General features: G+C 51.1%; 1 protein-coding gene across 6 annotated transcripts; it reads left to right on the top strand.

Moving 5' to 3' along the window:
* Window positions 1–1,734: 1,734 nt before the first annotated feature.
* Window positions 1,735–21,365, top strand: ZBTB21 (zinc finger and BTB domain containing 21). Of its 6 annotated transcripts, none has more exons than XM_077879291.1 (3): window positions 1,735–1,863; window positions 13,929–15,520; window positions 16,121–21,365. In XM_077879291.1, exons 2-3 carry the CDS (start codon window positions 13,942–13,944, stop codon window positions 17,113–17,115), a joined length of 2,574 nt encoding a protein of 857 aa, XP_077735417.1. In that variant the 5' UTR covers window positions 1,735–1,863; window positions 13,929–13,941; the 3' UTR covers window positions 17,116–21,365. The 6 variants fall into 6 exon arrangements, with proteins under 6 accessions (XP_077735417.1, XP_077735412.1, XP_077735414.1 ...); XM_077879288.1 differs by adding an exon at window positions 12,611–12,752 and having other exon boundaries at window positions 1,752–1,863; window positions 13,929–21,365; XM_077879287.1 differs by lacking the exon at window positions 1,735–1,863 and adding exons at window positions 2,462–2,765; window positions 12,611–12,752 and having other exon boundaries at window positions 13,929–21,365.
* Window positions 21,366–26,394: the final 5,029 nt, after the last annotated feature.

Raw genomic sequence — 26,394 nt, 5'->3', positions numbered from 1 at the left:
CCCTGGGAAAGTCTTGCAATCCCATTGGATCCTGCCTTCTTTTAAGTACAAAACCACTTTTCGCTCTCCTACCACTCGGTCCAAAATGCCAAGACCCTTCTTAAAGTTCTTCCTCAGGGGTAGAAGGAAATTTTCAGGTGTGAGATTCTTTCTTGGAGATTAGGAGTCCTCCTAAAATTAGTGAAATGAAAACTACTGGCAGTAGGGCTGTTATATTGGAACAAGTCAATTCTTATCAATCTAATGCAATTTTTTTTTTAAAAGATTGTATTTATTTATTCATGAGAGACACAGGCAGAGGGAGAAGCAGGCTCCATGCAGGGAGCCCGATGTGGGACAGGATCCCGGGTCTTCAGGATCCCCAGCTGGGCTGAAGGCTGCACTAAACCACTAAGCCACCCAGGCTGCCCAAGATTTTTTTTTTTTTTAAGATTTTATTTCTTTATTTGACAGAGAAAGAGAGACAGCGAGTGAGCACAAGCAGGGGGAGTAGCCAAGGGAGAGGGAGAAGCAGGTTCTCCCCTGAGCAGAGAGCCTGACATGGGGCTCCATCGCAGACCCCAGGACCATGACCTGAGCCACCCAGACACCCTAAATCTATTGCAAGATTATTTGTTAAACACACTCCCCAGGGATGCCCGGGGGGGGCTCAAGGTTTGAGCGCCTTCCTGCCTTCCGCCCAGGGCGTGACCCTGGAGTCCCAGGATCGAGTCCCACATCGGGCTCCCTGCATGGAGCCTGCTTCTCCCTCTGCCTGTGTCTCTCATGAATAAATAAATACAATCTTTAAAAAAAAAAAAAAATCAAGCGATCAAACAGACACACACACACACACACACACACACTCCCCAAACATTTCATCAATTCTCTTAACCGGGGTCATGTGCATCAACTCAGGTTTAAAAGATTCCATTAGGGGCCACCTGGCTGGCTCAGTCTGCAGAGCCTGTGACTCCATCCACCTCAGGGCTCTGAGTTCCAGCTCCCGGTTGGGTGTAGACACTGGTTAAGAATAAAACCTTTTTTTTTTTTTTAATTTTTTCTTTTTTTAAGATCACACTACAAAAATTAATAAGGGCATTCGGAAAGTATCAACCACGGCTTCAAACCCTGAACTTAGGGACGCCTGGGGTGGCTCAGCGGTTGAGCGTCTGCAGTGCGCTCAGGTCGTGGTCCTGGGGGTCGGGGATGGAGACCCTCATGGGGCTCCCTGCAGGGCGCCTGCTTCTCCCGCCGCCTGTGCCAGGGCGTGTCCTAAAACCCTCGCTTTAGGGGGCGACCTGGCGCCCCTGCAGCGCCCTGGCTCCGGGCACACGCCCAGCGGCGTCCCGGGCCGGCCCGCAGGGTGCAGAGGGCTGGCGCGGGCCGTGCAGGAGCTCCGGCAGCCCGCGGGCCATCGCGGCAGCCAAGTTAGGGACCCGGGGCCACCGGAGGAGGCCGGGGTGCAGAGCGCGCGAGGCCGCGAGCCCCATCCCGAGGCTCGGCCCCGCGGCGGGAGCACAGGTGCGCGCGCCAGGTCCGCTCCGCACGAGCCGCGCCGCCCGCCGGCAGCCGGAGCCCCGCCTCGGGCCGGCCGGGGGCGCGCGGGGCGCGGAAGGGCGCGGGCGGCCGCCGCGCTCCCCGCAGCCCCGCCCCCGCCCGCCCCCCGGGCGCGGCGCGCCTCCCTCGCCCCGCCCCCCGGCGCCGGGCGCCCAATCACAGCGCCGCGCACGTGACGAGCGCTGCCTGCGATGACCTCATCCCTGGTGTGGGATGACGTCAAATTCAAGATGGATGGAATCACAGCGGCAGCGGCGGCTGCGGCGCGCGCGAGCCGAGTGTGAGCGGAAAGGGGCCCGGCGTCTGCCTCGGGGCTGGAGACCGGTGAGTAACTGTCACGCCCCTCGCCCCGGGAGAACTGCGGGGCCCCGTGGGAGGCCACAGCCTCCTCGCCGAGCGCGGCCTTTCCTGACGTAACTCTGAGGTGATTTCTCTCCTCTTTTTTCTCTCCACCAGCGGGTTGCGGGCTCCGGGCGCTTCTGCGCGTGCGCGGGGTCCCGGCGCTCACCGAGCATGCCCCGGGCTCCCACGTAGCCGCTTGTGCCTTCACACTGCGCATGCTCCTTGCCCGCACTTGGCCTCGCCCTCGCCAGTGCGCATGCTCGGCCCCCGGCGGCTCTTCCTCGCGCGGCCAGGTGCCCCCCTGGGCCGGACGTGCCCGGCCTCGGCGCGCGCACCTGCGCCCAGCGGTTGGGACGCCTTCCGGCCGAGGGCGCGTGCGCCCGTCGGGTGCCCGCGCGGGGGGCCCCGCACCTGCAGCGGCCTGCGCCCCGCGGCCCGTCGGTCCCGCTCGGGGGCCGCCCCAGCCCGCCTCCCTGGCCGGCCCGCTGCCGGACGCGTGGAGCCCGGGGCGCGCCCCTGCCCCTCCAGGACCCCTGCAGGACCCGGCTCCCGGCGCCCCCGGCGCTCCCGGCGCTCCCGGGGCTCCCGGCGCTGGCCGCAGGCCTCGGGGCTGCAGAGGGCTCCTTGCCGGGATTCCGCGGCCGGAGGCGCAGGGGGACGGGGCGGGGCGGGAGCAGCGGCCCTGGGCGCTCCCCGCAGGGACCCCCGCTGGCCGGGGCCGCCGAGGTCCGTTCTGCGGATGGCGAAGGAGTTGAGCAGCGTCCTGTGAAGGATCCCAGCGCAGGGGAGCCCGCGGCACTAGCGCTGCACCCGGGGGCCATGCCCTCCCTGCAAGCCCCGGGCTGCGTGCGCGTGGACCGTGCGCTTCAGCAGCACGCTTGGAGGTGGGGTGTTTGCAGAGGCTGGCTCTCTCGGGGCTGCCGGCAGGCGTCCCCCAGACCCCATACAGTGCTGCATCCTGGGGTCCTTTTAGTGCGGGAGCTGTCCCCCCCCCTCCCCCCCGCCGCTCCCACCTCTGGCATGGGGGCATCAGCGTATTACAGCATAGACCAGTGATTGTTCATCACCGTGACCCTGAGTCATCCCCAAGGAGCCTGCGTTATGCTCTGTGCACCTTGCTCAAGAGGACCAAGTGGGTTCGTCGGTTTGGGGTTTCTTGTTGGCAGTAACTCTTAAATCCCCTCTCCCTTCTGACGCTTGGAGTAAACTGCCCCCCCCACTTTCCACCTCTAATGTCTCATTGTCATTCCTTTTAAATTTAAGTATTCCTAAATGCCGGTGTTAAAGAAGAAAGTAGAAATTCAGGAGGTAGGTTTGCGTAAAAAAAAAAAAAAAAAAAAAGAACATTCTGTTCAATTCATTCATTCAACGCTGTTTATTGAATGTGGGGTGAAAGGAGAGAACCCCAGTCTTCAAGGAACTTAGTTACCAGGGTTTTATGGCAGAGGATGCCCCCCCCCCCCCCCCCCCCCCCCGTGTGTAAACAAAGAGGAGTTATTGGGAGTCTCTGGGTGAGCAGATCCCTGAAGGGACAGCTGTCCCCACAGCCAACAGGGATGAGAAGAGCTGATTCTAGGGCTGTTTACAAGCGAGGCTTGCCAGGTTGTGGTGATGGGCTAGAGAGGAAAGAAGTTTCCGGGTTGGGAGAGCTGCTGGTTGGCAGCACACCTAACCAAATAAGGAATGTGTGAGGACAAGCAGATGTGGAGTAGGGGCGAGGGAAGTGGGCCGCAAGTGCTGTCCTGGGCATGCGGAGTATGCTGTGCCGGTAGTGTTGAGCAGGCACCTGCGGTCCCCGGGAGAAGTCTGAGCAGAGGTACGGACTTGGGAGTCCGCGTCCCCGTAGCTGAGCCCCAAGAGCTCCTCCAGAAAGCGCAGCTGCCACATGCTGAGCTCTTGAGACAGATGTTGGAGCAGGGTGAGCAGGTGCAGGTCTTGGACCTTGGGTGTGACGATTTCTCTTTACCCAGCAGATATTTCCAGGCCTGTGCTAAGCATTGGGGATACACAGACGGAAATAAGCGGTCTTCCTTTTATGGTCTCTCGTGAGGGAAGTAGAAAAGCAGGTCACTCAGAATACTTGTGCTGTTACTACAGACAGGTAGATGGGGTGTTGTGCTAGTTCAGATCGGACCGAGCCATTGGCTGGGGGCACAGTAACTAGAGCTTTGCAGATACAGTGACATTTGAGCTGGATCTGGCTGACAAAGTTGGCCAAGGGAGGGTAAGAAAGGTATGTTAGTTAGGTGGTGGGCATGGGGTGTACAGGTTTGTAGGGTAGATGGCAAGGAGTGTCCAGAGAGGGCAGAAAGATAAATTATGACCAGAAGTGTTCAGTCTGGAGAGTTTGGATTTTATCTAGGAAGTAATAGGAAGATCAATTAGTATTCCAAAAGGCAGTGATGGGACCAGCTTTACTTTAGGAAAACAAGTGAAAGGCACAATTTCCACTCCTGAGTTAAATTGGGTTACCAGAGTACAGAAGAATCAACAAATACTTATTGTCGTGCAAGATAACCATGTTGGACATTGTGAAGAGTGTCAAAACATGTTAAATAGATTTTTCATCCTTAAACAGCTCACAGTTCTGTCGAGAAGACACACAACTAACGATATCTGGCACCGTATACCCGTTATGTGAATGATCGCACTCTGTGACACAGGAGTTGAAAGGTGCTTTTCCTCATTATGAATTGAAGTAGCTAAGGAAAGTGTGTTGGTTAGCTAAGGGCTGCCAAAACAAAGCACCACGGACGGGGCGGGGGGCGGGGGGGCTAAACAGGGATGTATTTTCTCACAGTTCTGGAGCCTGGAAGCCCAGGATCAGGGTGTGGAAGGGTTGATTTCTCCTGAGGCCTCCTTCCTTGGTGTGTAGGCAACTGTCTTTTCTGTCTTCAGGTGCATGTCCCTCTGTGTGTGTGTCCTTATCTCCTCCCGCTGTAGGGACACCAGTCAGATTGGATTAGGGCCCACGTTAAAGCCCTCATTAAAACTTGATCTCTTTAAAGACTGTCTAAATATGCTTGTGTCCTTTTTTTTTTTTTTTACCCCCCACCCCCCGCCCCAAGATTTTATTTATTTGAGATAGAGCGAGAGAGTGAACAGGAGCAGGAGGGAGGTGCAGAGGGAGAGGGAGATGCAGACTCTGCTGAGCAGGGAGCCTGACACCGGGCTGAATCCCAGGACCCTAAGATCATGACCTGAGTCGAAGGCAGACGCTTCACTGGCTTAGCTACCCAGACGCCGCTAAATATGCTTGCATTCTGAGGTGCATGGGTGGGGTCAGGGCTTCAGTGTGTGGTGGAGCCCCCAGGAGGGGGTCACAGTCCAGCCCATGGCAGCAGGCTTAACAGAGGAATTGGATTTGAGCTGAGCTTTGAAAAATGATCAGCATCCAGGAGAGAGTGCTGGGGAAGGGTAGATGAGATCTTAGACGTTCAAAGTCTGGTGGTGGGAGAAGTGGGACGCTCGGGTTATGTCCCAGAGACACAGCATCTGAAGCAGGAAGTTATCACAAGGGAATAACAAAGGGAAAGTAAATTTAAAAAGTAGTTTGTCACCAGATTCACAGAGCCACAGAGTCTGTGTTTTTAAAATTATACATTTAATGCAAGGGAGAACCATGTGTTCCTTTTTTTTTTTTTTTTTTTTTAAGACTTTATTTACTCATGAGAGACACAGAGAGGGGCAGAGACACAGGCAGAGGGAGAAGCAGGCTCCCTGCGGGGAGGCCTACGCGGGACTCCATCCCAGGACCCCATCCCAGGACCATCCCAGGACGGACGCTGGGATCAAAGGCAGCAGCTCAACCACTGAGCCACCCAGGTGCCCCGAGAACCATGTTTTCATTATTTTATTATTTCTTTTCGCTCAGCTAAAATGTCAAATTGAGGCATTTCAAACTCCCTAGTTCCTCCACCCGGTTATAGCACCCTGTTTATTTCCATTATAGCGTGATCTGAAGCTACCTTTTTCACTTGTTTCCTTGTTCATTATCTGATTTACCCCACTAGAATTTGAGGGCTTTGTCTGTGTTGGGCACCCCTGCATTTCAGGTGTGTCTAACCATGCCTTGCACATAATGAGCTCAATAAAGAAGTTTAAATCATAATAGTATTCCCTAGTGTGTATGTCCAGTGAGTGTTTGAAGCTTTGTTTTAGGAAGCCCCATCTAGCAGCAGGATTGTAAAGGATGGACTTGGAGAGCCGGGCAGGAAGAATGAGTAACACTTGGAAATGTATCAGTTAGGGTCCTTTAATAATGAGACCAGAAACAGGCTAGCTTGACTAGAACAAGGAATTTATTGTAAAGACCCAGGGCTGCTCCCGAGGTTTAAGGAAGAGCTAAAGAATTGGGCCGGGAAGTACGGAAACCAAGGTAACTGGCAGGAATCGGTGTGGTGGGCACTGGCCCACTGCATTTCCAGGCCCATCTTCCGGGGAGAAAGTTTGTGGTCTGCGTGGCTTTGGTTGTGTGCCTGCCCGTTCGCCTGGGGAGAGCCGCTCATCAGACTCCTGGGACAGGGTGCTTCTTCCCCAGCCAAACCCAGGCCTCCTCCAGCAGGACTCCAGAGCAGGACTAGAGAGGCCGCGCTGCTAATCCCCGTGCACGTGAGGGGCACACCCCGAAGTGTGAGAGACTGAAACCCTGGGTGAGATGGGACCTTCGGGAGGGGCGGACACTCCTGCCCCTCCTGCCCCGGAAGGATGCGCTAAGGAAAGCTAGCTTTGAAATCTGAGAAGCTTTAGACAATTTCTGCATATCTGCATTGTCACCAAGTGAGTGAAAAGCCAACTCAGCACTTCTTGTCTCCTTTGCATAGTAAAATCAAGTGGGGAGTCCGGCCTCCGTCCAGACGTGAGGGATTGGGGCTGAGCTGCATGTATGCTTACGCTCCAAAGTCACATGTAGGTGCTTTGTTTTCCTGACCGGCTGTTTGCTTCCTGACGTGTTCTTTTTTCTGGTGGCGTGATTGGGACTATGTGAGCAGTCCCCAACATTCCAAAGGGTCGCGTGGGCCGAGTTCAGTTTCAGGTTGATGTTTTGGTTGTAAAGACACTTTCCTATGCAAGTGGTACCAGGGGCTAGTCTTGGAGCAGGTTTGGTGTATAATGTACCTTAGCTCTGACACCACCCGACTGTCAGTCTCCAGAACCAGAGAGGCCCTAAGGTTATCTTGGTCCCTCCCATCTCCCTCTCTGGGCCCCCCATTTACCCGCTGGGGCCCTTTTAGCCTAGTGCTTAGCCATGCTTTGCTTTCTTCTGTGCATGTCACCAGAATGCTCTGTATTCCAGAATTGTCTGCCTTCCCTCCGCTCCCCTTAAAAATCTTAACTCCTTGATGTAATATTTTTGTAAAGAGGAAATTTGCCTGGAATTGATTTCTGTAAGACACGGATCCCTGCTTCTCTTGGCATTTGGTACCTGAGGAATTTGAGCTGTGGGTATACAATAATTTTCTGTGGTTCAGTTGTGAAGGGCTTTGTAGCCATGCTGGGGAATTGGAACTTGAGGCCAGGGCAAGCCTTCGGGAGTTTTTAAGTCCTGGCACAATCAGATGTGGGTCTGAAGACTCTGTGCAGTAGAAATGTGAAGATTGGAGCCTTCGCTGTTGTAAATAGTCCAGTGAGTGGGGAGTCCCAAGTCCTCCCTGAGGTCCCCACGGTGCGCTCATCCAGCCTCCCATTGCCCAGTCAAATTCACTGCTTCCTGAAATCAGTATTCTCATAGCATCGTTTGTATCTTTCATCCTATTGGGGTTTTATGTGTCTCTGCCCTGTCACGGGAATGTGTGCCACTGGACAACAGGCAGCCGGCCAGCTCACTCCTCTCCCGTCACCAGCCTCTCTTAGGATTTATAGCATCCGGAACTATAAACATTGAGGAGAGGAAGGCCGCAAGGACATAAAACGTGTGCTTGCCATATACGAAGCACTACATACACGAGGACCTGGCGGACAGCCTGCGCCTTTGTTCTTCATAAAGGTCCGATCGGTAGGTAGGGCTAGCCCCATTTAACAGGGACGGGCACTACCACTCAGAGAGGCCGAGTGACCTTTAGCAGGTCACGTACCTGATAGGGGACAGAGCCAGGACTGGAGACAAATATTGATTTGAAGGTCTTTTCCATGGAGCTGTGAGTTCCATGAACTGTTAACTGTAAAGATTCTCATTTTGAAATTCCAGGAAACAACATGAAATAGGAACAATTCAGGCAGAGTTCTGGAAGATTTGCATGTGCAAGGATCCAAGCCATAGCTCGCCAGCCCTGTTTCAGAGTCTGGCTTTCCCAGGGGGTTTCCGCTCAGCTCTTTCTGTCCATCGTAAATGACTCTTCGGTCCACATTTCACCCACTTTCCTTTTAAGAGCGCCAAGGCTTTTCACTATGACTACAGTGATAGCAGGAACTCTGCAGTGATGAGTCAGGTGGAGACGAGCAGGGGAAAAGGAGTGGGGGGTGGACTCGGTGGCAGTGTGCATTTACATGTAAGGGCTTTGCAATTTGTGATGCGCTGTCTTCTGTAAGTCAGAGCTCCTGGTCATTCACCATTGAAACATTCATGAGAAGTTGGAGTTTGATGAGCCAGCGGATTTGTGGAGGAGGAGGTACACTGGGCCACAGGGTCGGCCTTACCTGAGGGCTGAGGAACAGAAAAAGCAAAGGGCCTGGGCGTTGAGTCCGCACACCCCGCCGCCCCAAGGGTTCTGCTGAATTAGCTTGTGAAATGCGGTGGTTGTGATTTCCACCCCTCTTTGGGCCTGCATCTTTTCTTTTTATTTCTTTTATTTTTTTAAGATTTTATTTATTCATTCATGACAGACACACACACACAGAGAGGCAGAGACACAGGCAGAGGGAGAAGCAGGCTCCACGCAGGGAGCCCGACGCGGGACTCGATCCCGGGTCCCCAGGATCATGCCCTGGGCTGAAGGCGGGCGCTAAACCGCTGAGCCACCCGGGCTGCCCAAGGGCCTGCATCTTTAATGGAACATTTTATATTTTTTAGTTAAGTTGTTAAACTCAGTAAATACACCTACCGTCCTTAAAACACAAAACTCCAAAACGTTAGTTGTTTGCAGCCAGACCAAGAAAGGGCCCAGGGTTTTTGAGTTTTAATAATGAAAAAGGTAAAAGCAAGGGCTTCAGGCGGAGAAGGGTGAGGAGCCTGCATACCTTGCGCTCGCTTTCCTGTCACTCCGGATGTCTCCAGACTTTGTCCCGGGCTGCCCAAGAGGACAGAGGAGGTCCATCTCCTCTGAGGGTCTTGGGGTGGCCTTAGCTCAGCCCTCCGGGCCCTCCTGGTGTCCGCCCTCCCGCAGCCCCATGGCCTGCCCTCCCCTCGTGCACCCTGTGCTCCAGCCAACCAGTCTGTGCTCCAGCCAGCTACTCCTCCTCCGCTCTGTGCTGTTGGACCCTGCCCCTCCCCTTGGAATGCCCTTCACCATTCCTTCCTGACTCCTGCTTGTTCAGGCCCCGTCTTCTGTAGAAAGCCTACCCTGAACTGCCTCGGAGCCACACCTGATGCCATCACCTGCGCTGCACTTGTCCCTCTGCACATGTCCCATCCGGGACTCCATACCCTGGCGTGTGCTGACCAACCTGTCCTATTCTCACTGTACGAGTCTCTGAGAGCTGTAAGCCAGGCCCCTGCTTGGCAAGCTTCCATCCTCTGTGTCCCCGGGAGCCACCTCCCAGCTTGTCCCACCGCCATCTCGCTACCAGTCACTCACCGGTGCGCACCCTCCCAGTCACCTCCATCTCCTTGTCTGTAAAACAGGCTTGTGGACAGCACCCAGCTCAGATATCTCTGTGTGGATTAGAGGAGGAGGCTGGAGAAAGCGTGGCGTGAGGGTTAGAGAGTGTGGCCTCTGATGCTGCAGCCTCCAGTGTGAATCCTGCTATGCCGCTGTTTGTGGGACCTTGAGCAGGTTACTTGACTCTCTGTGCCTGGGTTTCTCATCCCTAAAATAATCATGCTACCTGCCTGCTAGGGTTGCTGTAAATACTTAGTCAAGGTGTAAAAGTGTTGATGGTAGTATGTGGTCGAGGAAGCCCTCAAACAGTAACTGTCACTAGGTGTCCAGTTGGCGCTGGAGTGAGTGGAACCGGTGATTCCCTAGCATCGCCCACACCCGTGTGTCAGGAATTTGGTATGCGTGCCCACTTTTCACATAGGTAGTCTCGCTGATGACTAAATGGAGGGCCTAGCCAAATGAGTAGCATTTAAGCAGTTTTCAGGGACAGTGACTATATCTCCTACAACTCATCTCTGAGTGACTTATTTTTCCTAATTCCCAAATGTCTTCATTCAAAGAGTATAGGAGCCTGGGGGTAGAAGTGGTGACTTGGAAGAAAAGCAGGGAGCGTGGTAATTTGAAGACCGCAAAAGAATGAAGCTTTTCTGAACCATGTTTTTGGTATACAGCAGTAAGGTGCAGACGGTGTGCAGTCGCCTTGCTTCATGTCCAGGGACTCGGAGATTCTCACTTGGTTTGGTCCTCACACAGTCCGATAGCCCACACCTGTGCTTCCCGGTGCCTGGTGCCTTGGATTCCCCCAAGAGCAGATCCTGAGCCTAGGATTCAGAGTAGCTGTTTATTTGGGACGTGATCCCAGGAAACACAGGAAAGGTTGTAGGGAGAATGAAGCAAGAAGAGATGCCCGTGAAGGGCATGTTAATGGGTAGGTGTCTGCACACAGAATCGAATTCCTGAAAAAAATCTAAACCAATGTTTCTGTCCTTCCAGCGGCTCGCACAATTCTTGGAGCTCTCTTTAACTCCTCCCCTTCCTGTCCCCTCTGGCCAGCCCATTAGAAATCCCAGTAACTACCTTAACCCCCACTACCACCTTGGTCCAGGCACCATTGCCTCTCATCATGTCTCACCCGGATCATTGCTGTAGGCCCAGCTGGCCTCCCGGCTTCCACCTTCCCTGCCTCCTAGGGCCATCCTCGGCAGCATAGCCAGAGTGATCCTTCGGAGACAGAATGAATCTGACCGTCCATTCCGCTTCTGGTGGAAAGCTCCTGCGGTTCGGCGTCTCCTGCCTCTTCCCCTGTCGTCTCCCCCCATCTCCCCCGCAGCTCCCTGCTCCAGCCCTGCTGTGACTTGGGCTCCTCCCTCTGCTTGCAGGGCTCCTTGCCTTCTTCAGACCTTCTCAAGTGGCAGTTTGTTGAATGAGTGAAGGAATGAGTGACTTGTGAAATTCTGGTACAGTTTGTAGTGTGTCATAGGTGCTCAGTAAATGGCAGCAATTTCTGTGTTCTCACTTAAAGTCTCTGGTGGCATCGTGTGGTAGCTGCTGTGGTCCCTGTCTTCCAGCGACAGAAACTGAGCCTCAGAGGTTGACTAGCCTACAGCACTGACTTTCACCATCTTGACCCAGACTCCAGGACGAGTGCATTGTGCATGCTCACACATGTGGACGTGTGCTGTGCTGACCCTGGGTCGCAGGAAGGAGTGCATCGTGCGTGCTCATGCGCATGGACGTGTGCGCATGTAACTGAGACTGATGTTTCACGAGGTCTCAGCCTTCCTGTGTTTGAGGCATTCTGACTTTTCTTTTTTTAAGATTTATTTATTTATTCATGAGAGACACACGGAGAGGGAGGCAGAGACACAGGCAGAGGGAGAAGCAAGCTCAGTGCAGGGAGCCCGACGTGAGACTTGATCCTGGCACTCCAGGATCACGCCCTGGGCTGAAGGCAGTGCTAAACTGCTGAGCCACCCGGGCTGCCCATTTTGACGTTTTCTACTCTGTCCTAGTTGGTTTATGATTTTTTTAAAAAATTTTTATTTATTCATGAGAGACACAGAGAGAGAGGCAGAGACCATGCAGGGAGCCCGACGTGGACTTGATCCTGGGTCTCCAGGATCACTCCCCGGGCTGAAGGTGGCGCTAAACCACTGAGCCACCCGGGCTGCCCCAGTTTATGATTTTAATTGCTAGTTTCAAACCACTAAGTTGATTGTCAGAAACCCTTTTAAAAATATTTGTCCATGCTTTTAATTTTGCATCTGTCGCTTTTCCCTGTGGCAACATCTGAACTAGGTTTCTCAAAATTATTAGCACTAAAAACAGTGTTCAGTACACAGCTGAGTTATAAATGTGGCATAACAAGTCATTTCTTTCTCTGCTGATCTTTGTGAAAGATGGCAAGAGGGTGCATAAATAAATGCATGATTGTTGAGATGTAGTAGGATTAAGGGGAAAATTAAAATGGCTTACAGAAAAGGAAGGGGAAAAGTCTCTATTAAGCAACTGAGAGGAATTAAAATTTGCCACTGATATGAAATGACTGGGCAGCAATGAGCAGAACCTCGGGGCATGTGCTTGGGGCGTCATCCCTGGAAGCAGTCATGTCTCTGAGCCCATTAAATTGTGGTTTTTGTTTTTTGTTTTTTTTTTTTTTGAGCCCATTAAATTGAATCGGCACCGTAGCGGGGAATCAATAATAGGAAAGAAGTTTGTGTACCGTGCTTGATTATTCCAGGTTGGTGGCCTAGCAAACCCTCCTTTGTGGGCTGTTCTGAAGAGCCCGCCTGCTGGTTGACCAGCAGAGGCTGATCCTTTGAAACCAGAGGAGAACTTGCCAATGTCCTGGGTATCAGGTTGAGTGCATTTACAACCTGCCCTCTAGAGAAAGATAAAACTGTCACCGATAGTCTTAGTTAGTTTGAATCCATTCAAAAATAAACGTCATAACTGTTTTATTATTTTTCTAGAGGGAGGGAGAGGCAGAGGAAGAGAGAGAGAATCTCAAGCAGGCTCCCACCCTGTGCGGAACCTGACAGGAACCCACGACCCTGAGATCATGACCTGAGCCGAAATCAAGAGTCGGACGCTTAAATCAACTGAGCCACCCAGGTGCCCCTAAATGTTGTAACTGTTTTAAAGGGATGAGGTGTTACAGTAATGGAAGCCCCAGGGAAGGGTCAGCTTTGAAGCGTCCAGCGTTGTCTCTGTGTGAAGTGGCTTTCTCCTCACTGAGAGCATGGATGGCATTAATATGGACCCTTTTCTTTGATACTGAATTACACGTTTGCCGGGTATGAGATGCTGGCTCGTCCAGCCCTTGCAACAACCGCAAAAGGGAGGCGCAGTCATCCCACCCATTTCAGGCGAGGGCCGCGGCACTGGGCCAGGACGGGAAGCAGCCTCTCACCCCGGGGTCTCTGCCAGAGCCTGCACCCGGCCACCAGGCCTTCACATCTCAACCTCAGATTGGAACAGAATCGCAGTGAGATCTCAATGCAAACCCCTTAATTTACCGTTAGTAATAAGTGAGTTTAGATCGGGACACAGTTTCCTCTGTGCTATTGTTGAAAACATGATTTGGTAAGAAAATAGTATTCAGGAGATTATAAGGTGGTTAGCATAAGAAAGAAACCAAGCTCTTCTGTTGTTGAGCTTTCTAACTTTCGCTAAACACTGTGACACAGTAGTGATCAGTGAAATTTTTCTCTTTCCAGATTCTTCCCTATTTTTTAAAGGTCTAGTGAGACACTCCCCCCCCCCCCCCCCCCCCAACACACACACCCTCTTTGCAACCCAGTGGTAACAGTTCACGTTGTGGATAAGTATGTCCAGTGATAAGATTGACTTCCTTTCAGAATTACAGACTCAGGAGCTTCGATTCTTCATGCTTCCTCTCTGAACCAAGAGAGATAGAACCAAGCATCAAACGGATAAGAACCCTAGATAGCAAACCTTTTGTTTCAAATCATGCTCTTCTGCACAGCTGCTGAGTTCCAGCGGCTCTCTGCTGCTGTGAGAATACCTGGGTCACAGTCTTCGGTCCTGAGAACCCCCTCCACTGCGGTGGGGACCGGTGCTCTCCAAGAGCCCCGGGACCGGCTGGCTGCTGTTTGCCATGTTGTTCAAATAAGATTGTTCGCCCACAGAGCTCGTGTCTGCCTATGGTCTGCTCAGGACTGGCACCCGAGAAATGGCAGCGAGTGTTCCCTGCCCTTGAGGAGTGCTCCGTCCCGTGGAGAGCTTTTCACCACACCTTTCGTAACAATCGTACGCTTTGTCTTTCAGGTAAGCCCTCGCGATGGAGGGGCTGCTGCATTACATCAACCCGGCACATGCCATCTCTCTGCTGAGTGCGCTCAATGAGGAGCGCCTCAAAGGACAGCTGTGTGACGTGCTTCTGATTGTTGGAGACCAGAAGTTTCGAGCTCATAAAAATGTCTTGGCCGCCAGCAGTGAATACTTCCAGAGTTTATTCACAAACAAGGAGAATGAGTCACAGACTGTCTTTCAGCTTGACTTTTGTGAACCTGATGCTTTTGATAACGTTTTGAACTACATTTACTCTTCTTCTTTATTTGTCGAGAAGAGCAGTCTCGCTGCTGTGCAAGAACTGGGCTACAGCCTTGGGATTTCCTTCCTGACTAACATCGTCTCTAAAACACCTCAGGCCCCCTTTCCAACGTGTCCCAACAGAAAAAAAATATTCATAGAAGATGATGAAAGCAGTTCTCAGAAGAGAAGCGTCATTGTTTGTCAAAGTAGAAACGAAGCACAGGGAAAAACTGTGAGTCAGAATCAACCCGACCTAAGCCATACTTCCCGGCCCTCACCTAGCGCCGCGGCCAAGACCAGCACCAGTAAGCCCCATGTCCCCAAAGCAGCCGAGCCGCTCCACAGTCTGCCACTAGCTGACAAGAGTTGGCCGAAAGATGGTTCAGTGGGCTATGCGAAGCCTCTGGAGCACTCTGGGCCTCTGGATGACCCTTCCCGAAGCAGTTTGGTGAAAAGGAGCGCGCCGCCGCCTTCCAAGCCTCCGCAGGACAGAGAGCCGATGGACGAGAAAGCGGGTCTGAGCAGCCAGCTCCCCAAAGGCAAAGCCATAGAGCTGGCTTTGAAGAGACCCCGGCCCCCGGTCCTGTCCCTCGGAGGCTCGACGGAGACCCCCTACGTGCTGAAGGAAACTCACCGAGGCGGCGGGCCGGGTGAGGACAGGAACTTGCTGTACTACTCGAAGCTGGGGCTGGTGGTCCCGTCCAGCGGCTCTGGCTCCGGGAAGCCGGGCATCGACAGGAGCGGCCCGCTCGTCAAGAGCCTGCTCAGACGGTCGCTATCCATGGACAGCCAGGTGCCTGTCTACTCGCCCTCAATAGATCTGAAGCCGTCCCCGGGGCCCCCTTCGGCGGCGAGCGACGTGCCGGGGGCCGTGTTCTGCGCTGTGGCTCAGAAGGCACCTGTAAAGGATTGCGGGGAGAAGGCGGCCCCCGAGGAGCGGAGCCCTGCACCCCAGCCGCACCGCCTGAGATCCTTCAGTGCCTCACAGTCCACAGAGAGGGAGGGGGAGCCGGCCGTGACCGAGGTTCGCATCAAGACGGAGCCCCGCAGCCCCCTGGCCGACCCCTCCGACATCATCCGTGTCACCGTGGGGGACCCGGCGGCCGCCACCAGGGACCTCCCCTTGAAAACCGAAGACGACCAGAAAGACGCGAGCCGGCTCCCGGCCAAACGGAGGCTCCGGACGGACCGCAGGCCGCCGCTGAAGAAGGTGAGGGAGGACGAGCCCGGGTCCCCAGTGTCCGCAGAGAGCTTCCAGGGGGGCCCGAGCCCCCCGCTCCCAGACGGCGAGTTTCCCGATTCTGACTTGAATAAAGATGAATTTGGTGAGTTGGAGGGAACAAGACCAAACAAAAAATTTAAATGCAAACATTGCCTTAAGATCTTTAGATCGACAGCAGGTCTTCACCGGCACGTTAACATGTACCATAACCCCGAGAAGCCCTACGCTTGCGACATCTGTCACAAGCGGTTTCACACAAACTTCAAAGTGTGGACACACTGTCAGACCCAGCACGGCATCGTGAAGAACCCGTCACCGGCCTCTAGTTCACATGCCGTTTTGGATGAGAAATTCCAAAGAAAGCTGATTGACATAGTGCGAGAGAGAGAGATTAAGAAGGCCCTGATCATTAAGCTGCGGCGCAGCAAGCCTGGGTTCCAGGGGCAGAGTAGCTCCCAGGCCCAGGCCATCAAGAGGAACTTGCGGTCGCGAGCCAAAGGAGCATACATTTGTACTTATTGTGGAAAAGCCTATCGCTTTCTCTCGCAGTTCAAGCAGCACATAAAAATGCACCCGGGAGAAAAGCCCATTGGCGTCCATAGAGCCGCCAAGCCCAAAGAGCATGTCGCTCTCGAGAGTCCGGTAGAGAACAAGGAGGTTTACCAGTGCCGCCTCTGTAATGCTAAGCTCTCTTCTCTTCTAGAGCAAGGAAACCACGAGCGCTTATGCAGGAACGCAACCGTTTGCCCCTACTGCAGCCTTAGGTTTTTCTCGCCGGAGCTCAAGCAGGAGCACGAGAGTAAGTGTGAGTACAAGAAGCTGACGTGTCTGGATTGCATGCGCACCTTCAAGTCCTCCTTCAGCATCTGGCGGCACCAGGTGGAAGTCCACAATCAGAACACCATGGCGCCGGCTGAGAACTTCTCCCTCCCCGTCCTGGACCACAACGGTGACGTGGCGGCCGCCTCCCGGCCCCAGGCCCAGCCTGAGCCTGGCAAAGCCAACCACGCGGTCACTGCGAAAGATGACACCGCGTTCAGCGACTGTTCGGAGCACGTGAACTTTGACTCGGAAGATTCCTCCTGTCTGCCCGAAGACCTGAGCCTCTCTAAGCAGCTGAAGATCCACGTCAAGGAGGAGCCCGCGGAGGAGGCCGAGGAAGAGGCGCCCGAGGCCCGCGCCGCCCCCAAGGAGGCAGGCTCCAGCAAGGACAGCAGCCTGTGGCCCTGCGAGAAATGTGGCAAGACGTTCACGGCGCACAAGCAGCTGGAGCGGCACCAGGAGCTCCTGTGCTCCGTGAAACCTTTCATCTGCCACGTGTGCAACAAAGCTTTCCGCACCAACTTCCGCCTCTGGAGTCACTTCCAGTCCCACATGTCTCAGGCTACGGAGGAGCCGGCGCATAAAGACTCAGAGGCCTGCCCCGCACCCACAAACTCTCCGTCCCCGCCCCCGCTGCCCCCGCCCCCGCCGCTGCCCAAGATCCAGCCCCTGGAGCCTGACAGCCCCACCGGGTTGGCCGAGCACCCTGCTCCCTCCACGGAGAAGCTCTTTGTACCCCAGGAATCCGACACGCTTTTTTACCATGCACCCCCGCTCTCTGCAATCACATTTAAGAGACAGTTCATGTGCAAACTGTGCCACAGGACATTCAAGACAGCCTTCAGCCTTTGGAGTCACGAACAGAGCCACAACTGAGAGACCGACCGTCCCTCTTCACCCGCCACAGAAGGGGAGGTGGTCTCCAGAGTTCAGCCTCAGTTGTGAAACGTCCATAAGAAACAAAATATTTTTTCAAAGAGAATAATAAAGGTTGGAGATTGTTCCGCTTGAATAGGAGCTTGAGGTAAATTGATACTAATTAGTAATGTCCTCACTCAGCTTAGGAAACCTAAAATTGGTTGTGCTTTGGGCCTACAGTCCTAGGATGATTTGACTTCATTCATGTTGAAATTGGACCGATTTTGGTTGTTTGCATGGTTCCTCATTCCACGGTGTCAGTATAATCTTTACCCAGAGGTGGTTTTGGGTTTTGGTTTGTTTTGGGGTTTTTTTGTTTTGTTTTTCTTTTTGTTTTTTAATATACTGATTTGCAATCAGTGAAATACTCTTCAAGTATTTCTTTTGATTACATCAGACACCTAAGTTCTAGTTCAATCTCGGCCACGTTCTGAAGTCCACAGCGTACCCAGAGGAAGTGGAGTAGTTTGCAACATTGAGTTAGATCTTAGGATACTTTAGCAATAAAACAATGATAAGCCTCAACTTTAATAAGTTATCCTGACACTTGATAACAATAAATATTTGGTATTTTGTGGTCTTGTAGAAATTTTTTTGTATGAAAATTGTGAGAAATTTAAATCAGCAATAGTAATACTTAGATTTTTATAAAATAACAAAAGCTTGCTCTTGGGTCATTTAATATAATTAATGATGGAAGATTTGGGAAATAACGTGAGGGTTTCTGGAAGGCCTCCGAGCCCATTTACAAAAGTTTCCGTGGCGACAGGCATCGTAATCGAAACTGCTGTGCTGTGCACGCGTGCCTCAGGTCCCAGCCCTCCCCACCGTTGGAAGGACTGGACGCGTTTGGTCTCCTCCGATTTATGCTGTCACCGGTGGGAGATCCGAGTGCATTTGGGACAGGACACAAAGGTGGCATAAGGCACTCCCTCGTTTTGAATTTAGCAGCATTAGTGGAACAAGTAAGGTTGGGACAGACACTTAGGTACCCAGGTCCCACGCTCCCGGTCAGTACAGCCGCTGTAAGTCCCGGGTTGGCGTGGACTTCCCAGGATGGGAAGCAGGGGAAAAACATCGCGCCGCGGTCCCCACGCGCCCTCAAGAACAGTATTCGCAGCGTACCATTTCCTGCCTCTGTTTCTGTTAGAATCTGTTGGAGTTTATTGTGGTAAAATGTCCTTAGTGCAATCATTCTGCTTTAAGTCACTGCTTTAACGTTTCAAAAACCTGTATTAAAGCACTATCAAGGGTCCAGAGTTCATTTTTGCTACCTATTTTGGCCCATGGGGTTTGGGCTGCCTCTTTTTTTTTCTTTCTTTCTATTTTGTATAAGTTATAATTAAAAGGCTTTTGTAGGTGTCACCCGAAGCTCAGCGGGTGTTTCTAAAGGGAAAACTTCTATTTCACTTGTGCAAACGAGGGGTTAGGTATGAACAAGTGGAAATAACGGTTGAAACTACAGAATCCTTTTAAGGTAGTGCTATGGATGAAGATTCCCAACTTTGTTGATTTTTTTTTTTTTTTTTACAAGCTATTCTCTCAAATAAAAAAGAAAATTACTGTGACTGAGAAATAATTTGCTGAGTACTTAAGTGTGTACCGCTGCAGCAGAAAAGAGCTCGGTGCTCATCGATCTCGTCACCTACATTCCGTGCCAGTGATAGGAAAGACATGCTAACTTTTTATTGAAACACAAGCATTTTCGTAAAATACTAATTGGCTTTGTGGATTACAGAAACTGCATGTGAAATTTTGCCTTTTATTTTTCCATTTGAAAACTATCACAAGTCCCAAAACATTTGAGTGGTCCCTTCCTGTTTTTGTTCTTACTTAAATCTGATGCAGAAAGGAAAATAAAATGAAGTTGCAGTAACCAGTTATTGGCCATCTTTATATTTTCTTGAAGAAATCTATGCATTTTAAAGGTAGAACTAAGGCGTACGATGTTACCTGAAACATCAGCGTGGATATATTGCTCATTGAATTAATTCCCTGTATAATGTGCTGTTTCTTACTCTGAACACCTTGGCAGCTGTCGCTTCCTTGAAAGACAGTCTCCCTCAGAGTAATCCTTGCTTCTGGCTGTTAGAGTGTGTGCGGTAATTCCACGCCACACCTTACCTTGGCATTGTAAATTCAGTATCCCAGGACTTGAACCTTTATGCTACGTTTTTGAAGATTTTTTAATGATGTTAATCAGTAAAAAAAAAATAAAAATATTTTTGATCTAAATATAGGCTCAGCGTATCTGTTAGACTTTGAAAATTGCCAGTGTTTTGTCTCGTTCACATTTTTGTCTAGGCAAGGAACATAAGATTTCGAATAAAATTTTGAACCAAAAACATTTATAATGCAGTTCTGGTTTTTCTATTACTTTTTATACTGTTACCTTCAAAGCGTCAGGCTGAGAGAGTTTATTTTGGTGGTCAGAAAAATAAAATACGCTTCCAAACTCCTGTGACTATTTTAAATGTTAGGAAGTAAAATAACGAAAGACTCGTGAATCGCTTCGTTTAAGAATGAATCTCAGCGGACAAGCAGTCTGTGGGACAGGTTGGTCTTTTCGTTGTTAGGACTCCAGCTGGTAAAGGTATTCTTAAAAATGTTTTTTTTCTGAGGAGAATTAATGTTTGAAAATATAGAAAGCTCAGTATTCTTTGTAAGGATTCAGGATGCCTTTTTTTTTTTTAATGCAGTTGTGGAAAGAATGTTAAGATGTTTTAATATATTCTTTGTTAATCTGAGAACTTGCTCTCGAATCATTTTCTCGATGTGGGAGAGGGAAAGAGGAACGCCCTAAAACGCCTTTTTATCAAGGTAGGCAATGGAGGTTGCAGATAGTGTGCATTTTCTTTTATAGTAATATTTCAACTTAGCAGAATATTCACCTTTAAAACCAGTTACGGCTAGTGTGCATTTCCTGTTTTATCAAAATACACAACCACGAGTTCGACCATGACGTGGTTTTGCATTTGCCGGGGGCACGTGTGTGGTTCTCGGGTTTTCTGTTTCGGAGGGGATCGTTAACAGCCTTTAAAAAAAAAAAAAAAAAAAAGGCTCCAGCCCTTACTAACCAGTGGGAGTCTTATCCACATGCAGCACCCATTGGCGCTGATGAGGGTGGAAGCTGTCAGACCCGAGCAAAGCGAGCCCTTTCTTGCAGGCAGGGGGCATCTCCCTCTGCAGGCCAGCCATCGGCCGGCCCTGGGCCGGGAGAGACAAGAGCCACGGGCCTGCAGTCGGCCTCTGTCTCCGTGTGTGTGTGTGTGTGTGTGTGTGTGTGTACGGACGTGTGTGTACAACCAGAATCCAGAATTAAAGGTATCTGAATTTTCTTACCATGAAAATAATTAGATGTCACGCATAGCCGGTTTCTTTATAAATTGCACTAATTCATATTGGAATATTACAAGTCTGTTTTTTGTCCCATTTCTGATCTCTCCTTGATGTTTTTTTTTGTAATAATTGTGAAAAGCGTCATTATTTAAATAATGCTAATACATTTAATAAGTTCTTTAACACTGGCCTTTTTTTTTTTTTTTAAGTTTTAAAAATAGGGTTTTCTTTTGTGGCTTTAGCACTTTAAGAAGTTTTATGTTTCCATAATTGTTAATGTGCTTGTTCAGTGCTTCTCCCGTGTGTCCCCTCGCGGGGGGGGGGCCCACTTCCTCGCGCGGCTTGGGGGAGACTGAACGCTCGTGTTTACGTTCCAGAGGAGGAAGCATGGGTTAGTGTCAGGTTTTTAAAGGAATTCCTTTCAGAGACCGATGTTTGGGAACCAAAGTATTTTACTGTAAATCTTGAAAATAACTCAATTGAGTGCTCTCTAGTCATTTATTAGTGCTGTTCTCAAATTCTCCACAAAGTTATACTTGGTTAATGTTCATTTCCAAAAAGGGATAATTTCTTAATCGACATTAATCCAATACTTTCAAAGTTTTCATTGAATAACCCTTATTATGAAACAAAAGTGGTTATAAGCAAATTGTGTATATTTTGTTGTCAGATGCCTTAGCGGACTAAATCATTGTTCAATTTTATTTAGGAATGAGCTTTTTGGAACTGAAAAACTCACAGTAAAATAGGATTTCTATCTAATGTTAATCCATCGCTTATTTGTATCCAATTCTGTTGTCTGTTTCCTTTGCTTAAATCTTGACTAAGAATGATTGGAGTCAATAAATTTGTACTGTATTTTGTTTTGAGTCCTGGTCTCATTGGTCTGTTTGGGATGTTGATGACGATTAGTAGCATATACATTTCTGAAAGTACAGACGAGGGCCTTTCTGGGCGAGTCACGGGAGTGGCCGCCTGAGAGCAGGTGCTTCCCCAGGGCCCGCAGCCTGCTTGGAGAGCTAGGTTCCGGGGGCGCCACAATTACGTGCTCATTAAAACCTTACATCAGCAATCACGTTTGCCTGTCCACCTTTTTCTTTACCGTTCACGTTAGTCTTTGAAAGGATCGTGGGGGTGGGTGCATAGACATTGACATCTCAGCATAGTGCTTGATAATCTAGCTTCATTGCATAATCTTCACGGCCCCCAGGTCATCTGAACCAGGCCCTTCCCTCCGGGACTCCAGCTTCCCCCGAGAGGGGGAGCCACGCCGCGGGCATCTCCGATGACCACCAGCAGGCTGACGGCAGGCACGGAAGGAGCACGTCCCGGGCACTCTTGCTCACCGGATCCCCTAAGACCGAGGACAGCAGACTTGGGGGCCTCCGGACAGCAGTTTGGTGATCACACCGCCCCTGAACAAATGATACAATTTTTTTAAAGTTTTATTTATTTATTTGAGAGCACAAGTGGGAGGGGCAGGGGAAGAGGGAGGAAGACTCGCAGGCAGACTCTGCAGCCAGTGTACAGCCCAATGCGGGGCTCGATCTCACGACCCCAAGATCAGGAGCTGAGCGGAAACCAAGCGTCAGATGCTTAATCAGCTGTGCCATCCAGGCATCCTTACGAATTTTTGTCTTAATCCGCTTCAGCTCTGCTACCCAAATGGCCACCAAACGCTGTTTTGTTTAAAATGTTTCCTGTGGCCTTTTCTTCGTAGTGATTACAGGCCCTTTGGGGTCTGGGGCTGTCGCGGTCCTGTGGCGTCCTCCCCGGTCTTGGGCACACGCTCCGGACAGTAAATGCCTGTGGTGGCCAAACCACGGTGCCACCGTGCAACGTGTTCCCCAGCCAGAGGCTCTGCCTCGGCTCTGTCGAACACGTTGAGCTCCGTGAGCTGCGACAGTTGAGTGGCGGGAAGTCCTTCGGGGCGTGTGTCTGGAGAGGGACACTCTGCACGCTGTCACAGGAGCACGGTCACGCCTGGCGCAGCCCTGCCGTAGCGTCCGCGATGGGCCGTCCGCCCCATCCTCCAGGGTCGGGCCCCTCGGTCAGTGCGTTGTCCCCACAGCACCTGTGTCACCTGCGTTTTGCCCAACGGAATGCCTGAGGTCCCGTTTGGGTTCGGTCATTTCCAGGACACGTTTCCTGACCCCTTTGCCCCGCATCTCGCTGCAGCTCAACGTAGGCGCCTGAGTGTACGCATCGCCGCCCGAGAGCTGCGGCCTCGCCACCTTCCGTCTTAGCTGCCCGTGTGCTGGGGCCGCGCTGGGCAGGGGAAGGGCGGGTCGAGGTCTGATAGAGGAGTCCTGCCAGACGCTGCAGACAGCGCCCAATTATTCTCAGCTGTACTAGAAGACGCTCGCTCGCTGGGTGTCCCTGCATACGTCCCCAGATTCGCACTCAGCTGCTCACACGCCCAGAGCCTATTTTCATTCTTCTACGGATCCCACGAAGCCCGAGAAAAAGGACGGAAACGCTCAAACGTCCGGCCTCAGATCGACGCATCCCTTGCCCTTTGTCAACGCCCCGTACTCTGGTGGCGCTGTAATCGCTCCGGTGTGTGGCGGGCTGTATGAGTGTCACGGGCCCGGCCACACTGCCCCTGAGCTGCCCCGGCCTGCCAGGTTGTCGGGATACACTCACCTGTCGACCCGAGAACAGTAGCAGCTGATGACTACTACTAGGAGGTGGTGGTAGTACTTGCTGCACGGGTGTGTGGAGGTATTTGTAAAGCAGCAGCAGGCCTGTGTCCCTCCCACGCTGGGTCTCACTGTCCCCTGCGCTCGTGTCACCCAGCCCTCGTCTCCCTCGGTTTGGAGTATTGCTCGCCGTTTCCTCGACGTGCATAGCCTCGATCATTCTCGAGGATCACGGACCGGTCGTCTTGCAGAGCACCCCTTACCCGGGGCTTGGTGTTCCCTCCCAGGGAGCCCCCCGGTATGCATTTCTGCACCAGAAAACCACGGAAGCTATGTCCTTGCCCCTTGGTTGTGCACGAGGCGTGCGGTACCCGCGTGCCCCGTCACTGGGGGCTCTCGGTAGCATTCCTGTGCGTTTCTCCACTATGCGATCCCCCTCTGCAGCTAATAAACACTCTGTGGGGACGTATTTTCAGGCTGTATGGAATCTCGTTTTTCATCTCAATTTTTACCCACTAATGTTAGCATCTGTTGATGGGTTTTGCCTGAATTCCTTATTACAATCGTTGCCAAATGGCGATTTTCCTCATACCTTCGTGCCTTCTTCACTTACCTGCATGCTCTCCACTGCAAGAAGAAGAACACGTCTGTTATTCCCATTAATTTGTTCGCTGTGTCTGTGCTGCGGACCCTGGGATGCCTCGTCTATTCACGGGGTTGCAATCAGTCACCGTTGCTTCGGTGCTCAGTTACCCCAGGTCTAGCCAGTGGGAGCTTCAGGCTTCTCTGACCCGTGATACGTCCCCCTCTCGTGCCTGGAGTATCTTCCTACTTCCTCACCCAAGTGTTCCAGACTCACCCTGTCCTTTTCCTGCCAGAGCCCCCAAATCAGGCATTTCTCTGAGGACGCTGGTTCCTGTAAGTGGAGAATGTTGTTTGGAGACCAGGATCTGATGCAAGGTGTGGATGTGCCGGGTCCTTCAGTGGACGGGCTTACAGGGAAGATTCACACACACACTGACATCCGGATGTATCCCTGAATCTTCTAGATCTATCTGGATACAGGCAAATCTGTGCGTCCACACCACCAATAGCTTCGATTCCAACCCACTGCCGGATGGTTTGCTCTGTGGCTTCCTCCCTTCCAGGTTTACACCTTCCCTCTCTGATGGTGACATCAGGCTCCCACAGCCTCAGCCTCTCCTGTGTGTAGCCAACCTCCAGACCCCCTTGCACCTGCCTTGCACACACAGGCTGACTGCCAGCCTCAAGGGGATCTACCACTTGGCTTTTTAACATAAGGAGAAAGGAAAGAAGACATGGAGGGAGGGAGGAAGGACTATTTGTCTCTTTTTCCCTTTCAGTTCTACCAGTTTTTGCTTGATATAGTCTCTCACTCTAATATTAATTGAATACATGTATAGGATTGATTAACTGACCCCATTATTTTGTATTTCTAAAAGATTTTTATTCATGTATTTATTCATGAGAGACACACACACACAGAGGCAGAGACACAGACAGAGGGAGAAGCAGGCTCCTCGCAGGGAGCCCAATGCAGGATTCGATCCCAGGACACCCCCCCCCACCATGACCTGAGCCAAAGGCTGATGCTCAGCCACTGAGCCATCCAGGTGCCCCTATTGTTTTTTATTTTTTATTTTTTTTATTTTTTTATTTTTTATTTTTTTTTAATTTTTTATTTATATATGATAGTCACACACACACACAGAGAGAGAGAGAGAGGCAGAGACACAGGCAGAAGGAGAAGCAGGCTCCATGCACCGGGAGCCCGATGTGGGATTTGATCCCGGGTCTCCAGGATCGTGCCCTGGGCCAAAGACAGGCGCTAAACCGCTGCGCCACCCAGGGATCCCCCCTATTGTTTTTTAAATAAGCTTCTTTATCTACTGCCTAACCAACTTTGTTTGTGTTAATACAACTACTCCACTTCCTTCTTGACAAGTTTCAGCATGGTATATTTTTTCTATTTTTTTACCTATTTGTGTTATTGAGTGTGTTTCTTGCAAGCAGCATATATTTGGGTACTGATTTTTAAATCCAATCTACATCCTCTGCCTTTTTAAGATTTTATTTATTCATGAGAGACACACAGAGAGGCAGAGACACAGGCAGAGGGAGAAGCAGGCTCCATTGCAGGGAGCCTGGTGCCGGACTTGATCCTGGGACTCCAGGATCACACTGTGAGCCAGAAGCAGATGCTCAACCATTGAGCCACCCGGGCATCCCCATCCTCTGCCTTTTAATCAAAGTATTTAGACCATTTACATTTGACATCTTATTATTTATTCATTTTCTACTCATCCTGTCCATTCTGGGTTACCTGTTTTCTTTTTCTCTTCCTTCTTTTGGACTGAGTTTTGTTTTTTCTTTTCTTTTCTTTCAAGATATACTTCTTTTAGAGAGAGAGAGAGCACATGAGTTGGGAGGAACAGAGGGAGAGAAAGAATCGTCAAGCAGGATCCCTGCTCAGCAGAGAGCCCAGCCCAGGGCTCTATCTCATGACCCTGAGATCATGACCTGAGCCAAAATCAAGAGCCGGCCACTTAACTGACCGAGCCCCACAGGCACCCCTTGTTTTTCTTTTTAATGATTCCATTTCTCTCTTTTGTTGGATTATTAGCTATTACTTTGTTTTATTATTTCAGTAGGTATGTTACAGGTTATAGTATACATCTTTGCCTTAACATAGTCCACCCTCCAGGAATGTCACACAACCTTACGTGTGATGCAAGAACAGATGGCATAGCGTCCTTTTCTCCCTTTCCAGTCTTTGTGCTACGATTGTCAGACACTCATTTCTGTGTATAGTATAAGCCCTACAGTACATCGTTATTGTTTTCACTTTAATTTTTTTAAAAGATTTTATTTATTCATGAGAGACACACAGAGAAAGAAGCAGGCTCCATGCAGGGAGCCCGACGCGGGACTTGATCCTGGGACCCTGGGACCATGCCCTGGGCCGAAGGCAGGCGCTCAACCACTGAGCCACCCAGGGATCCCCTTGTTTTCACTTTAGTCAACTAAGGGGACACCTGGGTGGCTCAGTGGTTGAGCGTCTGCCTTTGGCTCAGGGCGTGACCCCAGGGTCCCAGGATCAAGTCCCACATCAGGCTCCCCGCAGGGAGCCTGCTTCTCCCTCCGCCTGTGTCTCTGCCTCTCTCTGTGTGTCTCTCATGAATAAATAAATACAATTAAAAAATAAATAGCCAACTAAATTTTAAAACAATCCAAG

The sequence above is a fragment of the Canis aureus genome, chromosome 30 (genome assembly GCF_053574225.1).
Source record: "Canis aureus isolate CA01 chromosome 30, VMU_Caureus_v.1.0, whole genome shotgun sequence".
NCBI classification, from domain to species: Eukaryota; Metazoa; Chordata; class Mammalia; order Carnivora; family Canidae; genus Canis; species Canis aureus.
The sequence above is the reverse complement of the archived record's forward strand: the minus strand, read 5'-3'. Positions and strand labels throughout refer to the sequence as shown.